At 36.9% G+C, this 23,612-nt stretch overlaps 1 protein-coding gene across 11 annotated transcripts in view; it reads left to right on the top strand.

Annotated features, from left to right (window-relative positions):
* TMPRSS11A (transmembrane serine protease 11A) overlaps window positions 1-23,612 on the top strand; it is a 54,395-nt gene that overhangs the window by 17,238 nt on the left and 13,545 nt on the right. For 2 of the 11 annotated variants that reach the window (XM_033425553.2, XM_049709511.1), the window contains exons 2-6: window positions 3,491-3,609; window positions 5,623-5,741; window positions 15,848-15,919; window positions 17,878-17,945; window positions 19,909-20,069. In XM_033425553.2, coding sequence (XP_033281444.2) covers window positions 3,491-3,609; window positions 5,623-5,741; window positions 15,848-15,919; window positions 17,878-17,945; window positions 19,909-20,069 — 539 coding nt within the window. Of the gene's footprint in view, window positions 1-445; window positions 527-3,351; window positions 3,471-3,490; window positions 3,610-5,622; window positions 5,742-15,847; window positions 15,920-17,877; window positions 17,946-19,908; window positions 20,070-23,612 lie in introns of those variants that run through there. The other 9 variants (XM_033425558.2, XM_049709512.1, XM_033425554.2 and 6 more) reach the window with 8 other exon arrangements.

The following is a 23,612-nucleotide window of genomic DNA, read 5'->3' on the forward strand; positions in this document are numbered from 1 at the left end:
ATTATTAAGAAAAATAATTTTTTAAGTAATTAAAAAAAAACGGACAGACAGAACCCTAGGATAAATGGTAAAAGCAAAGCTATACAGACAAAATCACACACAGAAGCATACACATACACTCTGACAAAAAGAGAAAAAGGGGGAAAAAATATATATCGTTGCTCCCAAAGTCCACCTCCTCAATTTGGGATGATTCGTTGTCTATTCAGGTATTCCACAAATGCAGGGTACATCAAGTTGATTGTTGAGCTTTAATCCGCTGCCCCTGAGGCTACTGGGAGAAATTTCCTTTTCTTTGTTCGCACAGCTCCCGGGGTTCAGCTTTGGATCTGGCCCTGCCTCTGCGTGTAGGTCACCTGAGGGCGTCTGTTCTTCAGGACAGGATGGGGTTAAAGGAGCAGCTGGTTCTGGGGCTCTGGCTCACTCAGGCACGGGGGAGGGAGGGGCACGGAGTGCGGGGTGAGCCTGCGGTGGCAGATGCCGCCTAACATTGCACCAGCCTGAGGTGCGCCATGTGTTCTCCCGGGTAAGTTGTCCCTGGATCACGGGACCCTGGCATTGGCAGGCTGCACAGGCTCCCAGGAGGGGAGGTGTGGATAGTGACCTGTGCTTGCACACAGGCTTCTTGGTGTCTACAGCATTAGCCTTAGGATCTCATGCCCGTCTCTGGGGTCCACGCTGATAGCCACGGCTCGCCCCTGTCTCTGGAGCTCCTTTAAGCTGCATTCTTATTCCCCTCTCCTCATGCACCAGGAAACAAAAGGGGCAAGAAAAAGTCCCTTGCCTCTTTGGCAGCTCTAGACTTTTTCCCAGATTCCCTCCCAGATAGCTGTGGCGCACTAGCCCCCTTCAGGCTATGTTCACGCCGCCAACTCCAGTCCTCTTCCTGGGATACGACCTCAGAAGCCCAAGCCTCAGCTCCAGCCCCGCCCGCCCCGGCGGGTGAGCTGACAAGCCTCTCAGGCTGGTGAGTGCTGGTCGGCACCGGTCCTCTGTGCGGGAATCTGTCCGCTTTGCCCTCTGCACCCCTGTTGCTGCACTCTCCTCCGCGGCTTCGAAGCTTCCCCCTCCACCACCCGCAGTCTCTGCCCACGAAGGGGCTTCTAGTGTGTGGAAACCTTTCCTCCTTCACAGCTCCCTCCCACTGGTGCAGGTCCCGTCCCTATTCTTTGTCTATGTTTTTTCTTTTTTCTTTTGCCCTACCCAGGTACATAGGGAGTTTCTTGCCTTTTGGGAGGTCTGAGGCCTTCTGCCAGCGTTCAGTAGGTGTTTTGTAGGAGTTGTTCCACGTGTAGATGTATTTCTGATGTATTTGTGGGGAGGAATGTGATCTCCGAGTCTTAATCTTCCGCCATCTTGAAGCTCCTCCTGTTTGTTGTTTTTATGTTCTGGAACCTTAGGTCTTGTCCATCCAAAACTGCCTTTCGACAGCCAGTTGTCTAGATTCTTTTAAATCAGTCAATGTGCATTGTCAGTATTTTCCATACACAACAAAATTCAGGTCTCTCAAGTTTCACTAGTGGTAAGTTGTTACACAGCAAGCAACAGAAGATTAAAACACCAGTGTTTGTTTTATGGGTGCAGGTAAAGCAGGAAAAGAATGCTTGAGCATCTCTACCTACAAACAGGCTAGATTCCAAAGGGTTTACTATGTATATTTCCTTTCAAATCTGAAGTGATATTATGCAAATCACTAATAGGACCTCTCCAGAATGGGAGGTTGAGGATGCATATTTGCTTTCATGCATTGCTTGTTCACATTCATAAAAGTTGATATTATGTTGAAAGTTTATTCATATAGGATTAAGTAGTTTATTGGCTAAATGTATTACTTATGCCAAAACTATTACCTTCTTAACTATTTAGGTCCAAACAGTTTATATCTTTCATGCTGGCATTTATGTATAAAAGTATTTTATATTAAAAAAAATTCCTGTAAATCAATCAATATTTATTAAAAGTCTACTTAGAGTAAATCAATGCACTAAATATTGTGAAACATGAAAAATACATCTGCCCCCAAAGAATTAGCTTTTCAATACACACACAAAAAGATAAATTCTAATGAAAGAGATAAATTAAGTTGACTACAATGGCAAGTTGCAGAGAAGGAGCACTAGAAAATGCGTTAGATGACCTGGGTCCTTTTAAGTCTCCTGGCTCTAATAAATAAGACATCTTCTCTCTCAGCCTCTGTTGTTTCATATGTAAGGTTGGTATAATACCTGCCTGATTCTCATGGATTTATAAAATTCCTACTCTGTACCAGGCACCTTATTAGGTCTTAATGATTAAAAGATGAACATGACTAGTTTAACCCATTGAGTTCACTGTTACGTATAGGTTAATATACTTGAAAATAAACAGTTACTACAATGTGATTATCGCTATTGTTGAGCATAACTAGAGGAAGAGCAAAGAGTTACCTTTTTTCTCCTAAACTGTGGAAATTTCCTCTAATCCAGAGGTGATGCAATATAAAGTATATAGCATCACTTTTGAAGTATTTTTGCCAAATTAATTTAAATCTAATCAAACCTTTAGATCTAAATTTAAGCTTATAAGAAATGAGGGGGATAGAACAAGTTAAATGAGATCACAAGAAAGCATTCAGACAAGTCCAGAAGGTCGACATTCTAAAGAAAAACTGGCTTGATCTCTTCAACAAGTCAATGCCATTAAAAATTAAAAAGCAAGCTGGACTCTTTTATGTTAAAAAAGACTTAAAAGACATAACAACCAAGGTACTATGAGGTCCTTGATTTGTACAATCCATCTGTAAATAGGGACAATAAAGGAAATCTGAAGATGGATATTGTTTAGAAGATAAAAAGATTAGAGAAATACTGTTAATTTTTTAAGAGTGTTATGGTATTGTGGTTATATTGTAAATATCCTAATTGCTTATAATAATGATTTGGTAAAAACTCATGAAGTCCTATTTTACATTAAAATACAGCAGAAAATAATGAATGAAGCCATTATAGTAAAAATGTTAACTGACAAAATGATGTGATGAATATAGGGGTGTTCTACTATACCATTCTTTCTAAATTTCTGTGTCTGAAAAGTTTCATAATAGTTAAAAATGAAAGATAAAGAATAAATGAGAATATTTGAAATCACTTTGTAAACTTTAAAAGGATAAAAGAGATTTTTTTTTTTAAAGAAATTGTTGGAGAAAGAAGGAATGGTTTTTTTCAAGCATATGTGCTACTTTGGACCACACTGCTAAGAGAAGTCAGGAATGGCCACCACAGAGATCCACCCAATGCCTCTAGAAATAGAAACCAGGAGGAATAGCATGGATTCCCAGATACTGATCTTTTTAATACCCCCCTTCATGTCTAGATGACCTTGACCAAAATTGAAGACAAATGTCTTCTTGCTGGGAAAGGTGGGCTAAAGCAACGTGCACTTATCCAAGAAGCAGCAGAAAGCCTGTAACCGTTACAACATGAGAGTAACTGGTGAGTTTTCCTTTTTGCAGATCGGTAGGATTTGGCACCCAAAGCAGAGGTTTGAAACCATGGATGATTGCCCTTATTGTGTTATTACTGACAGTGGTAACTGTGGCCACTGGTCTTCTGGCTTACTTCTTAGTCTCTGGTAGGTAAAATTGTGGATTTTGCTCAGTTTGATTTCAGTTTTCTGTAAAGCTTCATTTGAATAAATGTAAATTTATTTCCATCCAAAAATAATGTACTTTCACTAGTAAATGTCCACATTTTGAATTTTTTAATTTATTCAGTCATTTCATCAACAAATAACTACTGAATGTTTAGTATGTCCAAGTACTTTTCAGGGCACTCAAGAAACAGCATTAAGCAAAGCAGATAAATTTCCCACCTCCTTGGAGCTCACAGTCTAGTATTCTTTTCAGAATCTATACAAAAGACCAAAATAGTAATTGTCTAAAATTTACTAGTAATCACAATAAACTCTAATCATTCATGTATATGCAAGTGAAAAATTATGATGAATTAGTTATTAAAATTGGCTCTTTTACTCAGCATTTTCTGCCCACTAACATTTCTAGGGAAAAAGAAAAGCACGTGTCCAATGAAATAATGAATTTTAAAATTATTGGTAAAGTATAAATATGATACAGTATTATTACTTTTTTTTTTTTTCTTTTTTTTTTTTTTTGCGGTACGCAGGTCTCTCACTGCTGTGGCCTCTCCCGTTGCAGAGCACAGGCTCCTGACGAGCAGGCTCAGAGGCCATGGCTCACGGGCCTAGCCGCTCTGCGGCATGTGGGATCTTCCCGGACCGGGGCACGAACCCGTGTCCCCTGCATCGGCAGGCAGACTCTCAACCACTGCGCCACCAGGGAAGCCCCTATTACTTATTTTTAGAGAAAAAATTTTACTCTTTCCAAAACAATATCGAGAGATTTTTCTATTGCCTGATATATTTATAATCCCACAAAAATTCATTGCAGAATTCTCTTTTTACATTGCATCACTCTGCAGAGTGCAAACCATTTACATTTTTGACAAATGTCCACAATGTCAATCTCACACAGATGTATGTGATAAGACAACTAGTTCAGGGGACTTACCTGAATGGACTTATCTGTTGTCTCTTTCCTCAGACTTGATGGGGGAGTCCAGATTCTTTTAGGAGCTTTAAAGGGCTTAAGAACATAGTTCTGGGGCCCATATAACTACTCCATCTGTAGTTTACACCAATGGCAAAAGATTCTCGGGTCAGCTAATTTAATGTATAGAAGCCCCTCTTCTATGAGTAGAGGGTTCAATTACAAATGGACTATATAGATTAGTAATCGGGGGGACCAAAAAAGCAGTACAGAGTCCAGAGATGTCCCTAGGAGACAGACCATCCTGAGGTCCTCTTTCTTTCCTAGATCCACAGCTTCCCAAGGAGAGATATGCTTCTGTGGTTGCTCCATTTTCTATCTTTAACTCTTTGTAGATTTCTTGCCCCACCAGGGCCATACTCCTAAGATTACCACACTCCTCCACTGCTCTGTTTTTTATAACCTTTCCTGAGAGACGAGCAGAAATCTGATTGATTCATCCCTTTTACACACTGTTCTCACCTCCCACCTCAGGCAGTTTTTTCCCTGCCTTTCTTTTCACACCTTTCTTAGTGTGCCTGGCTCTTCCATTAAAAACCAAAATTTACAAGAACACTTATTTACCTCTACTTCCAGTAGAGTACAAGGTGGTATACATTTCACCGCAGCAAGAAGCAATACAGTAATTAAATATTCCAGCTCTAGAGCCACACTTGTCTGGGTTTAAACTTGGAGAGGCCACTAACTAGCTGTATAGCACAGAGCAAGTTACTTAATGCCTCCTGCCTCACTTTCTTCATCTGTAAAATGAAGGTGATGCCAGTCTTAGAGAGCTTAGTGAGAGTCAAATGAATTAATACATATAAAGTGCCCAGAACAGAGCTTGGCACATAGTAGGCACTGAATAAATACCAGCTACTATTATTAACATATAACATTAATCATTATTTTTATTATATTTATTATTAAAGTCTCAGAGATATATTCAAGACTTCATAGTAGCCCCATTATAGTTGGGCCTTAGATCCCAAAATCTACCCTCAAACCACTTAATTTCCTACTTTTTCTTTTCATCACAGGCCAGAAAATGGAGTATTATCATGGCACCTTTAAAATTTCAGATCTACGAGTCAAAAGTAATTCTGGACAAAGCAGCCCATACCAGCTTAAGGACTTACAGGAGATGAGTGAAAACTTGGTAAGTCAGATAAAATTGTTTCTATCCTAAAATATTGCAGGAGGAAGGGATTTTGTGAATCATTTTCTCCACTATTTCTTAAAACATGATTTTCAGACAATTTGCATCAGAATCATCTTGCAGATTCCCAGGTCCCACTCCAGATCTTCTGAATCAGTGTCTGATGGGGTGGGTGGGTAGGGAGAGAGGAGTAAGGGAATCTGCATTCTAGCAGATTGGTGATTCTGATAAACCACTTTTTAAACCACCTCATTTAAAAGTGAGAGAACGGAAGCCAAGGTATCCCAGCCCTTCGCTCCCCCATTCCACCACGATACTACCCAACTGAAAAGCTTAAACATACCAGAAGTGGTTATTGGTAAAACCACATGCTTTTTTTGTTAGACCACATTTTAGGACTTAAAATATTTTTTAAATACATGAAAAAAGGAAAGAGGATTATAAATGTTCATTTTATCTCAAAAACACACTAATTAAGATAAAATACCCAGACCTATTGTGCAATATTCAAATGAACTGCTAACGATTTTGTTAAAACTGAAATACAAGACTGTCCCCACCCCCACCCCCCCTAAAAAGTAAACTCAGTTGCATAACAGCTCTGCTCACGATGTGTGTGAACCCTCACTCAAAAACTAAGGTCAAGTTAACTGCCTTGACAAAGAAGCACAGAGCATAAAATTATCTTAAAAGGGTGGAAATGTCAGGTGTTGGTTTGTTTTAGTCAAAGAATCATTTTTTACTCAAAACATTTCCTTTCTTTCTCAAACCATTTTCATTTTTTCATGCCACTATTTGATCTTTGTCCACATGCATACCCAGTTGCAACATATTCACAGCCACATCACAAATGGAGTTTTTAATCTATATTTTCAATTCTCATTAAATTATGCAATTTTTTTTATTTTGCAGTCTCATCCCCCCAGATCAATAATTACATTTATAGATTGATATATATCCTCCATTCTTTTATATTCAGAGCACCTTAGAAAATAGCATTTGTGATCATTTCTTGAGGAATGCCAGAAAAAACTTGGATACATACCCTAGTACCTCTTTTATTCCTCTGACCCTGAGTGACTCCACATAACCTCCTCAATGTTAAAATATTAATAATAAATTATTTATTAATTTAAAAATTAATAAATTAATTAATCTTAGTTTAAAAGATATACAATTTCTTTGACTGTTGAAAAAATATTTATAATTTAACAGGAAAGTTTAAAATTTGTTTTCTTTATGTTTTACAGCCAATATTGTTGGCATTGTTTTAGGCTAACTAAGACATTGTTTCTACTGAAGTAAATGGACAGGAATGAAGTAGGTCTTTTTAAAAAAAGTGAAAGAAATTCACTTATAGAGGTATGTGTTTGAAGGTGAACTTTGAAGCTTCACTAAAGCACACGTTTTTAGGTGTGAAAGAACCTCAGGTACAAAGGCTGAGTTACGTGATGAAACATTATCATCATAAGGACCTACAAGGTCTTTCTCTAGTTGTCATTATTTATTTCTTCTCTTTTATTTTCATACCACACTCTCATTCTCCTCCCCCTGCAGACAACCATACTGTATTTCACATGTATTCTTTTATTAGTATTCATTCTTGCAAAAATACATTTTCTTGTTTTGTGCAGAGCACATGGCTTTAATTTATTCTTTGTGTTATAAATCCCTTGTTTTAGTTAGTTTGGGCTGCTATAAAAATGTACCATAGTTTGAGTGGCTTATAAACAACAGAAATTTATTTCTCATAGTAATGGAGGCTGGAAGTCTGGAACCATGACACTAACATGGTCAGGTTCTGGCAAGAACCCTCTTTCTTGTTGCAGACTTCAGACTTCTTGGTGTATCCTTACATGGTGCAGAGCAGGGAGCTAAAGAGCTCTCTGGGGTCTCTTTTCTAAAGTACTAATCCCATTCATGACCTAATCACCTCCCAAAGGCTGCACCTCTTCATATATGGCCTTCATTATGTTAAAGCAGGTTCCCTCAATGCCCACTTTCTGGAGGTTTTGTAACATAAATCAGTGTTGGATTTTGTCAAAAGCTTTTTCTGCATCTATTGAGATGATCATATGGTTTTTATTCTTCAGTTTGTTAATGTGGTGTATCACACTGACTGATTTGCAGATACTGAAAAATTCTTGCATCCCTGGGAAAAACCCCACTTGATCTTGGGGTATGACCCCTTCAATGTATTGTTGGATTCAGTTTGCTAGTATTTCGTTGAGGATCTTTGCATCTATATTCATCAGTGATATTGACCTGTAATTTTCTTTTTTTGTGGTATCTTTGTCTGGTTTTGGTATCAGGGTGATGCCGGCCTCACAGAATGATTTTGGGAGTGTTCCTTCCTCTGCAATTTTTTTGGAAGAGTTTCAGAAGGATAGGTGTTAACTCTTCTATAAATGTTTGATAGAATTTGCCTGTGAAGCCATCTAGTCCTGGACTTTTGTTTGCTGGGAGTTTTTTAATCAGTTTCAATTTCAGTACTGGTGATTGGTCTGTTCATATGTTCTATTTCTTCCTGGTTCAGTCTTGGGAGATTGTACCTTTCTAAGAATTTGTCCATTTCTTCTAGGTGTTTATTTTATCGGTATATAGTTGCTTGTAGTAGTCTCTTAAGATCTTTTGTATTTCTGTGGTGTCCATTGTATAATAACTTTCTCCTTTTCCAGTTCTAATTTTATTGATTTGAGCCCTCTCCGTCTTTTTATTGATGAGTCTAGCTGAAGGTTTATCAATTTTGTTTATCTTTTCAAAGAACTAGTTTTTAGTTTCATTGATCTTTTCTATTTTCTTCATCTCTATTTCATTTATTTCTGCTCTGACTTTTATGATTTCTAGATAGGAACAGTTTGTTGGTAGTAGACATTGCACTTATCCATTCCATCTTTTATTAATTTGGACCATATTGCCCTTCATAAAACAAAAATCCATAATTTTAAAGTAATCATACTTATCAATTTTCTCAGCCTTATGGCTGTGTTTTTAAAGATTTTTTTTAAAAGTTATTTCCTCTTTTAAGTTATAAAATTATTTTACTGTATTTTCTTCTATTAAACTATTAAACTTCTACCTTCTACAGAAGGTTTTTAATGCATCTGAAGTCCACCTTTGAATGTGATATTAAGTAGGAACCCAGGTAGTGATCCAGTTTTCCCAATGTAACTAACTAAACAATCTGTCTCACCAATATATGGTATGATTATTCAGCTTATGACACTTCTTAGCCCCTGAGTCTTACAGAAAAAAAACGATGATCCTCATCTCTTCAAACTGCTTCCCATCTCCTTGGAGAGATGATAGTAACACACATGAAACTGAACAGCATGACATGATATGGTTAAGGACTAAACTATATGTTGAGGACTATAAGTGCAGAAGAACTTCAAAGAAAAGGAAGATCAACTAGGGTTCACGTGGTCAGGAAAGGCTGTGTATTATTTTAGCCCTGTTTAAGTGAGACAATGTCCCTTTCCCTCCAATCCCCACCAATTTACCTTCAGGAGAATTACAGGAAGTGTTCATGCCTCATCCTGAGCCACTCCTTTTTATTGTTGCTAAATCCCAATGAGTGAAACCAGATTCTTCTCTCTGACCTATGTGTGTGCTAATTAGACAGCCACGAAATACAGGTTGTAGGTCCTGTTCTTCCTCATAACTGGGGATTCACTGATTTGAATGGAAACAGAGATGCAAATATAAAATGAGTTCATGCTCAGATACTGCTAAAACCCATTCAAGTTCCTTGAGATAGCAGCACAGACATATCTCATCTTTCATACCATTCTTCAGAGAATACTCCAGTAACCAGACACCATGATATTCCTAAATAGGTAGGTCATTTTTATTATTATTATAAGTTTGAGTAGGATCACTGACTGAGCGAGCACTTCATTTGAAGAAATATATTTCAGAAATATTTTTAAAGTATAGGATCATTACAAATGTGAAAGTTAAAAACTTGTAACACTATAGCAATAACACTAGTTAACATATACTAAATGCCAAGCACTCAATTAGCTTAGCACATTAAGCACTGTATCTGTATTATTTTAGTTAATCCTCAAAAACAAACTTATGAGGTAAGTATAATTATTATCACAATTGTACAAATTGAAAAATCAAGGTACACAAAAGTTAATTTACCCAAAATCATTCAGCTAGTAAACGATATAGTTAGGGTTTTAGATTACATTTTCTTAATACATTTTCGTCATCCATAAGAATCATCTGTGTGATTTTACTTCCCATCTACCATCGCACAAAACACCAGAAATCAAGTAATTATCCCTGGTACATTATTCTCTTTCAGTTACAGTTGACCCTTGAACAACATGGGTTTGAACTGTGCAGGTTCACTTACATGCAGTCTTTTCAATAAATACGTGCTATAAATAAATAAACAAATATGTGCTACAGTACTACATGATTGGTGGTTGGTTGAATTTACAGATGCAGAACCAGGGATACAGAGAGCCAACTATGAAGTTATATGCAGATTTCTGACCCAACCCCCCACATGGTTCAATGGTCATTGAATACTGTATAGTATTAGCATGTGCCAGTAACCACCATCTGAATTAACAATGGCATCAGTTAGGAATTTTCTTAGTGTTGTCTCCAAAAAAACTCACTTCTCCTGTGCCCAAAGCAGTCCTAAATTTTATCTTCTTTGTGCCCAGGAACACCAGAAACAGTGCCTGAAATGATCCTCAAACTATCCTTTGGACTATGTGTCTAGAGTTGTAGAGACAAAGAACTTGGAAACAGAAGTGATGTAAGGAGATAATATAGTTTAGGAACACTCTCTAAAGGAACTTGAAGACACCAATGAGAGACTTGGCTCTCTGAAGCAGGAAGCTCTTCTCTTGAGAAAAGGCAACCGGGTCAAGGTAAACAACTTAGCAAAGGTATTAGACTACCTAAAGTTTGGAGTTGCATAATGTAAGAGAAGTAAGAGGGCCAATGTCTGGTGTAGGCCTATGGTCCTATGCTCAGAGAAGAGATGAATTTGAAAGCTTATTTGAAAGCTTAGAAAAGAAAATAAGTAGCAATTATTTAAAAAAACAAAAAAAAACCTTTGTGTTCAGAGGTTAGAAAAATTGGGTGTAGAATGTGACTGAGTTCTTACTTGGGAGCTCAAACTCACGTTCATTTCATAACTGAAGATTAGGTATGACTAAAAGAGGAAAATGTGTATCATAACCTCTGCCTTCAACGTGTTAAATTTGAATACTGAAAGAAAAAGCTAACTGTTGTATATTTCATGTCTAATCTTCAATATAACACTGCAAAGGAGGCATTGTTATTCACACTTTATAGATAGATAAGAGAACTAAGCCTCTGAAGATAAGGTCCACAGTTGGTAAATCAAGGAGGGGAGATTTGAAGCCATATAGGTTAACTCCAACAGGTGCCATCTCCACTAAATTATTCTATTTGTCAGGAAGGGACTAAGCTATAATAGGAAGTTCAGTTCTACATCAATTCTTCTCCCATTTAATTTTTAAATCCATAAAGATTATAAATTTATATGCTCTGTCAGACCACTTTTACTTAGCCAACACATTGGGATTACATTACTAATTATATAAAGATGTCTTCATTCTTAGTTTCTTCATTTCCTTGTATCAATTTTTTCAGCTTTATTAAAATATAATTGACATATAACATTGTGTAATTTTAAGGTGTAAAATGTGATGATATGATACATTTATGTTGCAAAATGGTTACCACTATAACACCTCCATCATGTCACATAATTACCATTTTTTGTGTGTGGTGAGAACACAAGTTCTACTCTCTTAGCAACTTTCAAGTATATAACACAGTGTCATTAAGTATGATCATTACAATGTACATGGGATACCAGAACTTATTAATTTGCAACCAGAAGTTTGTACTCTTTGATCAATATTTCTCCATTTTTCCCATCCCCTAGCCTTAGTAAGTACCATGCTACTATCTGTTTCTATGAATTCTGCTTTTTAGATTCCACATAAAACTGGAATAAAGTATTTGTCTTTGTCTGACTTATTTCAGTTAGTGTAATGCCCTCAAAATCCATCCATGTTGGCAGAATTTCATTCTTTCTCCTGGCTGAGGAATATACAGCTGACCTTTGAACACTATGGGCTTGAATTGCAAGGGTCCACTTATATGCAGATTTTTTTTTCATTAGTAAATACTGTAGGATTATATGATTTGACCCATGGTTGGTTGAATCCACAGATGCAGAACCATGAATACAGAGAACCATATGGGAACTGTGGATACAGAGGGATGTTATGCTATATGGGGATTTTCAACAGCACAGGGGGCAGCACCTCTAACCACGACATTGTTCAAGGGTCAACTGTATATATATGTATATACATATTCTTTATCCATTTATTTTTTGACAGACACTTAGGTTGTTTCCGTATCTTGCCTATTGTGGATAATACTGTGATGAACATGAGAGTGCAGATATCTCTCTTGAGATCCTGTTTTAATTTCCTTTGGATCTATACCCAGAAGTGGGATTGCTGGCTCAGATGGTAGTTTTAGTTTTTTGAGGACCCCCCCATGCTTTCTCCACAGTGGCTATGCCAATTTACATTCCCACCAACCGTGCATGAGGGCTCCTTTCACCAAAGTCTTGAAGTTTCATTGTTAAGATCTTTTACCTCCTTAGTTAAATTTACCCCAAAGTATTTTATTGTTTTTGATGCTATTATGAATCACGTTGCTTTATTTCTTCTTCAGATATATTGTTGTTATTGTATAGAAACACAACTAATTTCTATACACTATGAATGTTGATTCTATATGTTTGATTTCTCTTGATATGTATGCAACTTTACTGAATTCATTGGTCAGTTCTAACAGTGTTTTGGTGGCATATTTATGATTTTCTATATATAAAATTATATCATCTGCAAATAAAGGCAATTTTACTTCTTCCTGTCTGATTTTAATGCCTTTTATTCTTTTTCTTGCCTGATTGCTCTAGCTAGAACTCCCAGTAACATGGTGAATAGGAGTGGTGAGAGTGGGCACCCTTCTTATCTTGTTCCTGATCTTAGAGGGAAAGATTTCAATCTTTTACTGTTGAGTTTTGGTGTAAGCTGTGCATTTGTCATATATGGAGTTTATCATGTTGAGGTATGTTCCTTCTACACGTGATTTGTTGAGTGTTTTTATCATGAAAGAACCTTGTTTTCTGTCAAATGCTTTTTCTGCATCTATTGAGATGGTCATATGACTTTTAGCTTTCATCCTATTGATGTGTTGTGTCACATTTATTGATTTGCATATGTCAAACCATCCTTGCATCCCAGAGATAAATCTCACTTGATCATGGTATATGATCCTTTTAATGTGCTGTTGAATTTAGTTTGCTAATACACTGTTGAGAATTTTTGCTTCAGGAATATTGGTCTGAAGTTTTATTTTCTTGTAGTGTCCTTATCTGGCTTTCGTATAAAGGTAATGCTGGCCTCACAAAATAAGTTTGGGTGTGTTCCTTCTTCTTTGATTTTTTGGAAGAGTTTGAGAAAGACTGGCATTAATTCTTATTTAACTGTTTGGTAACATTCACCAGTGAAACCATCTGGTCCTGGGCTTTTCCTTTTGAGGAGGGTTTTGATTACTGATTTAATCTCCTTATTCATTATTGGTCTCAGATTTTCTGTTTCTTCATGATTCAGTCTTGGTAGGTTGTATTTTTCTAGGAATTTATCCATTTCTTCTAGATTATCCAATTTGTTGGTTTATAATTGTTCATAGTAGTTTCTTATGATCCTTTGTATTTTTGTGTTATAATGTCTATTCTTGCATTTCTGATTCTGTTTGAGTCCTCTTTTTTCTTTTAGATAGTCTCACTAAAGTTTTGTCAATTTTGTTAATCTTTTCAAAAACACAGCTCTTAGTTTTGTTGATCTTTTCTATTGTTTTTCTGATTTTTATTTCATTTATTTCTTTTCTTATCTTTGTTATCTCTTTCCTTCTGCTAGCCTTGGTCTTAGTTTGTTCTTTTTCTAGTTCCTTGAGGGGTAAAGAGATCAAAAGACCAATAAGCATCAAAATCCTGTGAGCACCATCAGTGCTCAGGTTGGCCATGTTCTACATAGGCTTAGGATAATGATTCACAGCTGACTTCTTAAATCTTGGGTTTTGCCAAAAATCTGGATTTTAAATAGATAGAATAACAACTTTAAAGGATTGCAATAAGAACGATCAAGATTATGGTCTTTATTTTTAGAGGGCAAAGAATATAGGCTGCCTTTGGAGAGGGGTAACCATTACATGTTGCTTGTACATATCAATGGGTAGGAGTTCTTCATCCATAGGAATCAAATTACTGAAAATGTCAACAAGGAGAAAAAATTCCCCTCAAATACTTCATGTGCAGTTTTCTTTTTTCTCTAGGAGCACTGATCTCAATCTGATGTAAATCTCATTAAAAGCACTAATAAAATCTTCCTGATAAATGCAAGGCTTTCTGATAAACAAATTTTCACTTCCTTTTATTAATTCATTCAAAAAAGCATGCTGAATTCTTACATATTGTAGAGTATGAAAAGAAGAATGATTGTCCCTATCCATAAAAGGTTTGCAGTTTAGTAGAGGAGATAATATATTTTCATAAATAACTATATTAAGGAGTAGAAGATATAAGAGGAATAAGAACAATTAGGACAGGAAGAGGAAAGATTACTCTTTCCTCAAGGTTCAAGGAATAAACCCAAAGTAGGTCTTATCTGAAATAGACTTTGAAGGAGAGTTGTGATTCAGAAAAGCAGAGCCAGCAGAATCAGAGAGGGGACTACAGACCAAAGGAATAGCCTGAGAAGGGCAAGTACAGAGGGAAACAGGACATGCCTGAAAACAGCACTACCAAGCATGAAAGGTAATGGTGGTGTTGATGGGGGTTGTGGGTGTGGGGATGAATGACAGATGGTGAGGCCCTTGAACATATGACTCTGTGACCAGAGACTCAAATGCAATTGTGCTCTAATCTCTATTTCTACCTTGAGTTCAGCCCTGGAGTAAAGCAACTTCAATTGAACCTTATTTAAGGTTAAAGGTGTGTTTTTTAAAAGCATCTCTTATACCATCCTTTGTGTGCCACTCTTATTATAACTAGGAGAAAGCAACAGGATCTGAATTTTTTTTTTTTGGCATGTTTTGGCTCTAAACTTTTAGTTATCAGGCACTCATCTGGTGAGATGTTGGTAGAAACTGCCTTCATATTCCATTGGCCAGTCTTCAGTGGCATATCTCTCTGAAGTTAGTGGTCTCAGCTCTGAAACACCCCTATGTGAGTACAAAGACTGCTGTGAGAGGAGCAAGCTGGGAAGCATCTAAACTGAAAGGCGGGCTACATGTGTGAACAGAGGTAGTCTGGGAATGAGAGCTAAATTGCTGGGCCCGTCTGTTTGTTTGAATTGAAGGCCTCTCCCTAACTCTTCCATTAAACACCCAACTAACCTGCAGTTGCCCTCTTAGAACTTAGTGCAACTTCCAGCATTTCAAAATCATCAAATATAAAGAGGTACTACCTTGAAAGAAGGTCTTTTGTTCAACATGAGGGACTAAATCCAACTACAAGACTCTACAAATGGCTCCAAATGGGAGCAAGATAGATTTATAAATCACTAACTCTATTAAGATATGTAAATAATAAACTTAGAACAAGCTGGCACACAGCTTAAAAAAAGTGTCCTTTGAAACTTCTGAGAATTTAGAATTAGAATGCCAAAGTGCTGGCAGAATGTTTCTGATGAAATAAGCCTTAATCTGCCAGGGAAACATTTTTGGGTGGGGTCTCTAGAAAGCTAGTTCTTACATAAACTCCATTCAGCAATAAAGTTTACGTTCATGTTTTCTCTGATTTCCCTGTTTTAAATTCCTTTAGTGTAGGAACCCTGTTAGCTAGTCTCTGTGCCCCAGCATTTTTTAGGATAACATAAAGATCCTGGGCTTCACCCCAGACCCAACCAATGAGGCTTTATAGGGACACGGTCCTGGAATTTGAATTATAGAGAAGAGACTTCTATATTTCTGTGATTACCAAAGTTACTTCTACCTAGATTCTTCTTATATCATTCTTTCAGCTCCTATCTTTCCAGACACCTGAACTATTCAAAGATGGAATGGATGCTGGGGCTAGATATTCTTCTCAGCAGGTATTTTGCCAGATGAATGATGTCATCCAGAGTCAAAAACTTAATCCAGTACCTTCACCAACAAGTCACAAACAGCCAAGGGATCTATCGCGGGTAGAATTTCAGAGGATACTTACAAACCAAACTTCTTTAGATTCCCAAACACTATTTACTTTTTTTTCCTTTTAATACTGGTCATTTTTCTCCCCTTTGTTTTGGTTAGTCTTTTCTTTTCTTTTGGATTTCCCCCAGATACTGAGTAATAGGACTGGTTGTGTATGTCGGAAGAGAAATGATTAAAACAATTAGTGGTCTTGCAAAAACATATCTTACAAAATAATTTCATTTCTAACATATAAACCCCACATTTCTTCAGCCCATTTAAGCTTTTCTTATTTAAGTACAAGTAAGTGTATATTCTGGATACAAGCAATTTCTCTATTTTCTAAATACTGTCTTTGATCTAAAGTTTAAAAATATATTACCAAATATATGTTTAAAAGTTTTATACTTTAAGTCAATCGACTGTTTATGTTACAACTTATTGTTGTATGTTCTATGAAAGAAATTGAAGTAAAATGTACATCACATTTAACAAGGAGGTTGTGTGATTGATAAGAGATGGACCTAGAGACAGAAGACCTAGATTTAAGTCCCAGTTTACTAATCCACATGATGCTAGGGAAATTCACATGATGTCTCCGAGTGTCAGTTTCCTCTTCAAATGAAATAAGAATCAAAATAATTCTTATTTCATACAGTTATTATAAGGAGTAAGGGGGATATATATTTTGTTTCCCAATTAAGCTTTTTATGAATGCCTGATACTGCTAAGGAAGTCACAACTTGTTCCTTGATCTCTGAAACAGTCTTCTTTTTTATTTCCATTCTTTGGGTTTTTCAAAATGAGAGGTGGTTTTCTTGTCTCTTTCTTAAGGATTTAGGACATAATTTTTGTCCTAAATAGATGAGCACATTTGGCTCATCTACTATCAAATATGAAATGCAGTGCCTGCATTCAGATGACACTGTTGCCACCAGGTGGTCACTGGGGGATACTGCAAGCAAAAATCTAGGTGTGATAAGTCACAGCATCATAATGTCTAGGCAGGCAATTAAAATTCTGTGCAAATGGACCCCAAACAGTAGTTTTTGTTCTCCTCCCCTGTTGACATAAACTGAGGAACACAACTTTGACCTAAACCTGTAAAACCACCTTACTCTTTCTTCCTTCCTGACCTACCCTAGGGCTCAGAATCAACAACAATTAGAAAATTTTTAGCTCTTTCCTAAATCTCTAATGCCTCTTCCCTGTACTTATAGCCAAAGACCTGCAGAGAAATCTGAGACCTGTGATGCCAGAATGGGGGCTAACCTGATCCACCGGCAGTCTACTACCAAAATATACCCAGCATTTTATGTGTGTTTAATCCTTACAACCCTATGAGTAGCATAGCAATATCTTTGTTTTAGAGGTTAGGATACTGAGGCTCAGCTTGGTTCAGCAACTTTTCCAAGGTCACCCAGTTCAAGAGCAGCAGGATAAGCAGGCTTCAAACCCAGCACTGAGCCACGGTTCTCTCCACCACTTCTCAAGGCCTCCCTCCATGTCCCATCTCTGCTCTGCAACTTTCTGCTTCACCTTCTGTGGAGTTTTAGGAAGATAACCTTTACCCCAGATACCTATGTCAGCACATTAGAGTCACCTGGGGAGATTTTTACAAATACAAATGCCTAGGTTCCATCCAGACAATTTATAACCAAAATTCTGGGAGAGGGGCCCCAGCATCTTAAGTCATTTTTTGTTTTTTAATTCTGCAAATGATTCTGTTGCACAGTTGGAATTGAGAACCACTGGTTTAAATCATGATATTACTCATGTTAAAACATTTTTCTATCGCTTTAACATTTAATCAGGGGTATATTCTTCTTATAAAATATCTTATTAACACATAGTTTCTCTCTTATTGTAATAACAGGTGGATGATACATTTATAGATTCGGCCTTGAACAAGCATTATATCAAGAACCAAGTAGTCAAACTGACGTATGTATGTTTGGGCAAAGGTGGATTCACATCCTGGAGTGACAAAGGGCAAAAGAGATAGGAACCCTCATATACTGTTGCCTCTATGAGCTTGGCTTTTGGCTAGGATTTCTTATAAATATTATTTCGACAACAGTCTCGAGATACAGGGCCGATCACCAGTTTGTAAACATAAAAACTAAGACTCTGGGAGCTTAAGTGATATGTTCAAAATTCCGCAAGTGACAGAACCAGGATTCAAATCCCATCAACTGATTATAAGGCCTGGGACTACCAGAAACCATAGCTTTGGGAAAACCCAGCAGCATGTCACTGAATGCACCAAGCTGTATTCTTTCAATACACATGTCATTTCAAAAGTATTAAGAAGGCAAAGTTGACTACAAAATGGGATCATAAGTCTTACCTGTAATGAAGCCCTAGTTAGAGGAGCCATGCCCAAACAAAAAGATGTTCCTGTTTTAATGAATTTCTGCTTGTTGTGGTGGAGAGGGAAGACTCCTGTCATTTGCAGAAATTGCTCAGAGGTTTCAATTGTGTTATTTGGAAAGCTCATAGCAGAACATATACGTAACAGATACAAACATATGGGCCTGTGTAACTCATCTTCTTAAAGAAAATGAATATAGTCAGACAGATCTATTTGAAGGAAATAATAATCGGTTTTCTCATCAATAGGCTAATGCTTTATTGGCAGACTTACCCCAAGTTCCTTATACCTTTATCGAGTAACTAGTGACCTCCAGAAGGATTTTACAATATATATTGGATAAATTTTATAATATTTAGGAGATAAAAAGCATATATTTCCCAAAACTTTCTAGATTTCATGCCCTCCGTTTTTAAATTCTGACTTGCCATAGCATCCTAGCAAAATTATCATAGTCTTAAGAACTCCTTTGAATTTGTAGCCACTATCATTTTGTAAGCTTTTGTGTGGGTCCAGGGAAATCCCACTTGGTAAACAATGTTTTCCCTCTGATTTAAAAACAGGGAAAATTACTAGATTGTATATTTACCAATTTGACATAAAATTCTGTTTATTTATATCTTCACATTCCAAAGCCTAAAATGAACCACAATATATAAAATGCCTTTAAACTGATATGATTCCCTCTTTTTTTAAATCGAAGAATTCAGGAAAATAGGGCTTCAGTGGTTTTTAGAGCTTGGATCTTTTGAAATGTAAAAATAAAAGACATGGCAGATCAACACATAGGTTTCCATTTTTCTTAAAGTCCTTTAATTGTTTGGTTTTCCTACTTTAAGAGTATGGAAAAATTCAACCCCACAAGTGAAGGGGCTTGAACTTGTGTATATGAAAAAAGTTCAAGGAACTGGACATGTGTAATCTGGAGAAGACTCAGACACCAAGAATATCACTGTCTTCAAATATTTTATGTGGAAGAGGGAACTGATGTTTTATGTATGTCCCAATTGGTAGACCTAAGCCTATGGAATGTAAGCTTTAGGGAGACATATTTCAACTCCAAGTGAAGAGCTCTCTTAAAATCAGAGCTGACCAAAGAGAAATACCCTCTTTAGAGAAGTAAATCTTTTTAATTACTGTGCTGGGGTTAGATGACCACTTATCATGGAAGCTGTAGAGCTGATGAAGGTATCACACGAGGGACTGGCCAAAGACACCATTAAAGTTTTTTCCAATTCTCAGGGTTTATAATTTTGATGATAAAATTTTGGTGTCTGAGTCTAACTCAAATGCTATAGCAAGCCTTCAAATTAATGGGGAAAATTCACTCAGAACATAATGAAAACTTGAAGAGGGAACATATGAAATGATCTTGAGTCAGAAAGTGACATATATGAGTTATCAATGTGAGATGATTAGTTCTTGACACTTTCAACAACTGAGGCATAATTCAGGAGAAGACAATACAGAAAAGAGAGTTAGATAATACTGGATGTATTTTTTGAACAAGTACCTTTCTCTTGTGTGTCACAGTCCAGAGGAAGATGGTGTGACAGTAGATGTGATTATGGTGTTCCAGTTCCCCTCTGCTGAGTCAAGGGCAGTGAGAAAAAGGAAAATCCGTAGCATGTTATATAAGAAGATAAGTAACACCAGAGCTTTGTCAATAAATGCCTTGTCAGTTGAAGTTAATGGTAAGTAGGTGCCTTTCTATGTGATGTGAAGTTCTCTATTAAGTCCATTTTTTGTCTAATCATAAACTTATTTACCATCATTTCTATTCCAAATAATGGCTAGAATTCAGATGGAAAAAATTTCAAGTTAAAAAAGTGACTTTTAAAGGTTTTGTTATTCTCTGATGAAAGCATGTCTGAAGTTAGTTGTCAAGTGATTTTTTTCTGTAGTAATTGACTGGCACTCATCCAGAAATAAAATCAAACCTTTACCACTAACATAGTCAATCTGAGCCAGCCACTTCCTCCATGACTAAGCAGGTGAAAATACCAAGTGTTTAGCAAAAACTGTTTTTCTGTTTCTAAAACATAAACTCATTTGTTGCCTTTTAAAAATATGAATAGTTTCTGTAAACAGTGAAATTTTGGAGTTTATGTTAACTTTTTTTCCTATGGGCATTTGAGAAAATGGTAAATCAATTTTGGAGCCACTAAAGCCTTCTTATAAGTAATGCTTTAAAAATCACTAAACGAGAAAAGAAATCATAGGAACGAGAAGTAATCTTTATCAAGGCCCTTCTCTATATCCTTTACATGCAGCGTCTAGTTTCTATATTCTTATGAATTAGGCAAATTCACCTTTATAGATGTGAAAGAGGGGCAAAAAAGGCTAAGGACTCCAATAATTAAATGGAGCAAACATTCGGGACTTCCATGGTGGTGCAGTGGTTAAGAATCCACCTGCCAATGCAGGGGACATGGGTTCGAGCCCTCGTCCGGGAAGGTCCCACATGCCGCAGAGCAACTAAGCCTGTGCACCACAACTACTGAGGCTGTTCTCTAGAGCTCTCAAGCCACAACTACTGAGCCCGCATGCCACAACTACTGAAGCCCGTGCACCTAGAGCCCGTGTTCAGCAACAAGAGAAGCCACTGCAATGAGAAGCCCGTGCACCACAACGAAGAATAACCCCCACTCGCTGCAAATAGAGAAAGCCCGTGTGCAGCAACAAAGACCCAGTGCAGCCAAAAATAAATGAATAACTTTTTTTAAAAAAGGAGCAAACATTCAAATCTAGATTACTAATTTCTTGAGAGGCTTGTGAAAAAAGGGTGTGGTCAAACACATTTCAGAAATTCAGTCTATGATATTCACCTCTTGGAAATTCATCCCTTATATTAGCATACTAAAGACTCTGAGACCAGCTAGACAGAAACCTGTTTAACCCTGTACATTAAGCTGCTTCCACAAGCATCTATTTCTGGAAGACAAGTGCAGATTTCCCGTACAAATTCCAGGGGACACCAGAATTATGAGTCACAGAAGAGATTCAGAGTAAGTGTGATTAATATCAGATGTGAAACAGAAGGCCCTGCCCTTGCAAGGGTCTGGTTGACCCTTTAAGAGGAAACCTGACCAGGAAGTGAAAATCTGCAGGAATGGGATGGGCAGGAGTTTGCTGATGAGACAAAGAGTCAGCTAGTCAGGGAATAAACCTGGGGACCTCTCCCAACCCAGGAGGGAAGAACCTGTCAAGGGCTTACTCCACCTTCTTTGTTTTCTTGTTTGTGGGGAAACAAATGAATCGAGGTTGTGAAATAGTGGAAGCTCTGATAAATTACATGATGTGTTCTATGTAATTTCCAACAACCAGTTAATCTGCCAGGAACTTAAAAGCCTGAACTATCTGAAACCAGAAATGAAGTATGAAATGGTCATCAGTTGTCTGGGCTCTTTGTTTCTTATAGGTTCAGTTTGTGACCTGCAGCTTATTTTAATGACTACAGTAGAGTAAAGGGCAGGATGTGCTGATGGAGAACCTGATTTGAGAGTTACCTAATTCTAACTCCACTGAGTCACTGCAGGAACACCCAAGTAATTGGCCCATGCCTTTGCCTCCATCTTCTCATCTATAAACTTGCAATGATAATGTTTGTTATTCCTGAAGTCACAGAAATACCATGAAGATACACAGGAAAATAGAATATGGAACATATAGGCCATAACCTCTTAGAAAGCCAGCAAATTGTGCATATGCGTTGGAAACCTGAAAGCATTAATGTGAGTAACTGGTGGTAGAAAAAGCTATAACCTTGAAGTTTTCCAAATTTCCAAATATAAAAAGAGCAGTGTTTACTAGTACTTAGGAAAGGCCCATTTAGTAGAAAGCTCAGTAGAATCCTCAAGGCAATTCTTACAGACAAAAACATTGCTCTCCAGCAAAACTTAATTTGGGGGACTTCAAATGAATGGAGAACCACAGAAATTCTAGACCAAGTCTAGAAACAACCCTGCAGCCCAAGATTTATCCATAATTTGTCAAGAATATGTGTTTTGGCTTGACAAATAAGTGTGTGGTGTGGGTCTTTCACAAGATGTAATGTGTCAGAGCAAAATTAAAATCAGCTCCTTTGAATTGCAAACACCATGGCTGTGGAAGAGTGGCTCACTGCCTACCTGTTGTTGATGTGGGTTCCAGTTATCATCATGTTACTTGTAGCATGTACTGACCTGAATATGATTACTCCCAACTCAGAAGTGTGTTAGAGGGTCACTTTCAAAACTAAGGTGTTAATGTTTCTTTTCACTTCTAGACGTGGAAAGTAAAAGCATTTGGTCAAAACTGGAAATGTGAAACAGCTAGTTACTTATGTATGGGTAGTTTAGTTCCAGGTGTAATCATTCTCTTTCCTTAAAAATTCAATTACACTCCCAACTATTACACTCACCCTGGTATCATTCCTGGAAAGGGGTGATGTGCATCTTGCTCAAACTAAGCTGAAGAAGTTTTAACTGAAGAAGTCTAACATTATACTATTTTCCATTTTAATTTATTACTACCATGTGACATATTAAAATACCTCTTTTTATTTCACTTCCCTTCATTGCACTTCAGAGATGTTGTGTTTTTATAAATTGAAGGTTTGTGGCAACGCTGTAGTGTCAGATAATTTTTAGCATGTTTTAGCAATGAAGTATTTTAAAATTATATATATATATATATATATATATATATAGTTTTTTCAAGACGTAATGCTATTGCACACTTAATGGACTACAGTATAGTGTAAAAGTAAACATTTATATGCACTGGGAAATCAAAAACTTTGTGACTTGCTTTATTGCAATATTCACCTTATTGCAGTGGTCTGGAACCGAACCCACAATATCTCCAAGGTATGCCTACATTTAAAAACATAAAATAAGAAATTTACTACCTTAAAACTATATTTGACTGAAAATTGAGTTCCTTTCATAAGTAAGTACTGAGAATCTGACCTGAGAAATTGATTCTTCACCATATAATGATTTAGGTATGCCTTTAAGGGTATCCCTGAATTGGATATTCTCAAGAGCTCCCACTTTGTAGAGTTCATTATCACTAGTTTCCCAAGTGAAATTTATAGAAGGTAAGTAGAAAGAAACATTCTTATTGTGTATAATGAGAAATTAGATACAAAGAATATGAGTCTAAGAAACATGGCATTGGTAGAAATAAGTAAAACCAATCTACCCTCATTCTACTCATTAAGCCCTTTTATTTTGAAAAACATCACAGTTTTC

This window comes from Orcinus orca, chromosome 4, assembly GCF_937001465.1.
Source record: "Orcinus orca chromosome 4, mOrcOrc1.1, whole genome shotgun sequence".
In the NCBI taxonomy this organism is placed as follows: Eukaryota; Metazoa; Chordata; class Mammalia; order Artiodactyla; family Delphinidae; genus Orcinus; species Orcinus orca.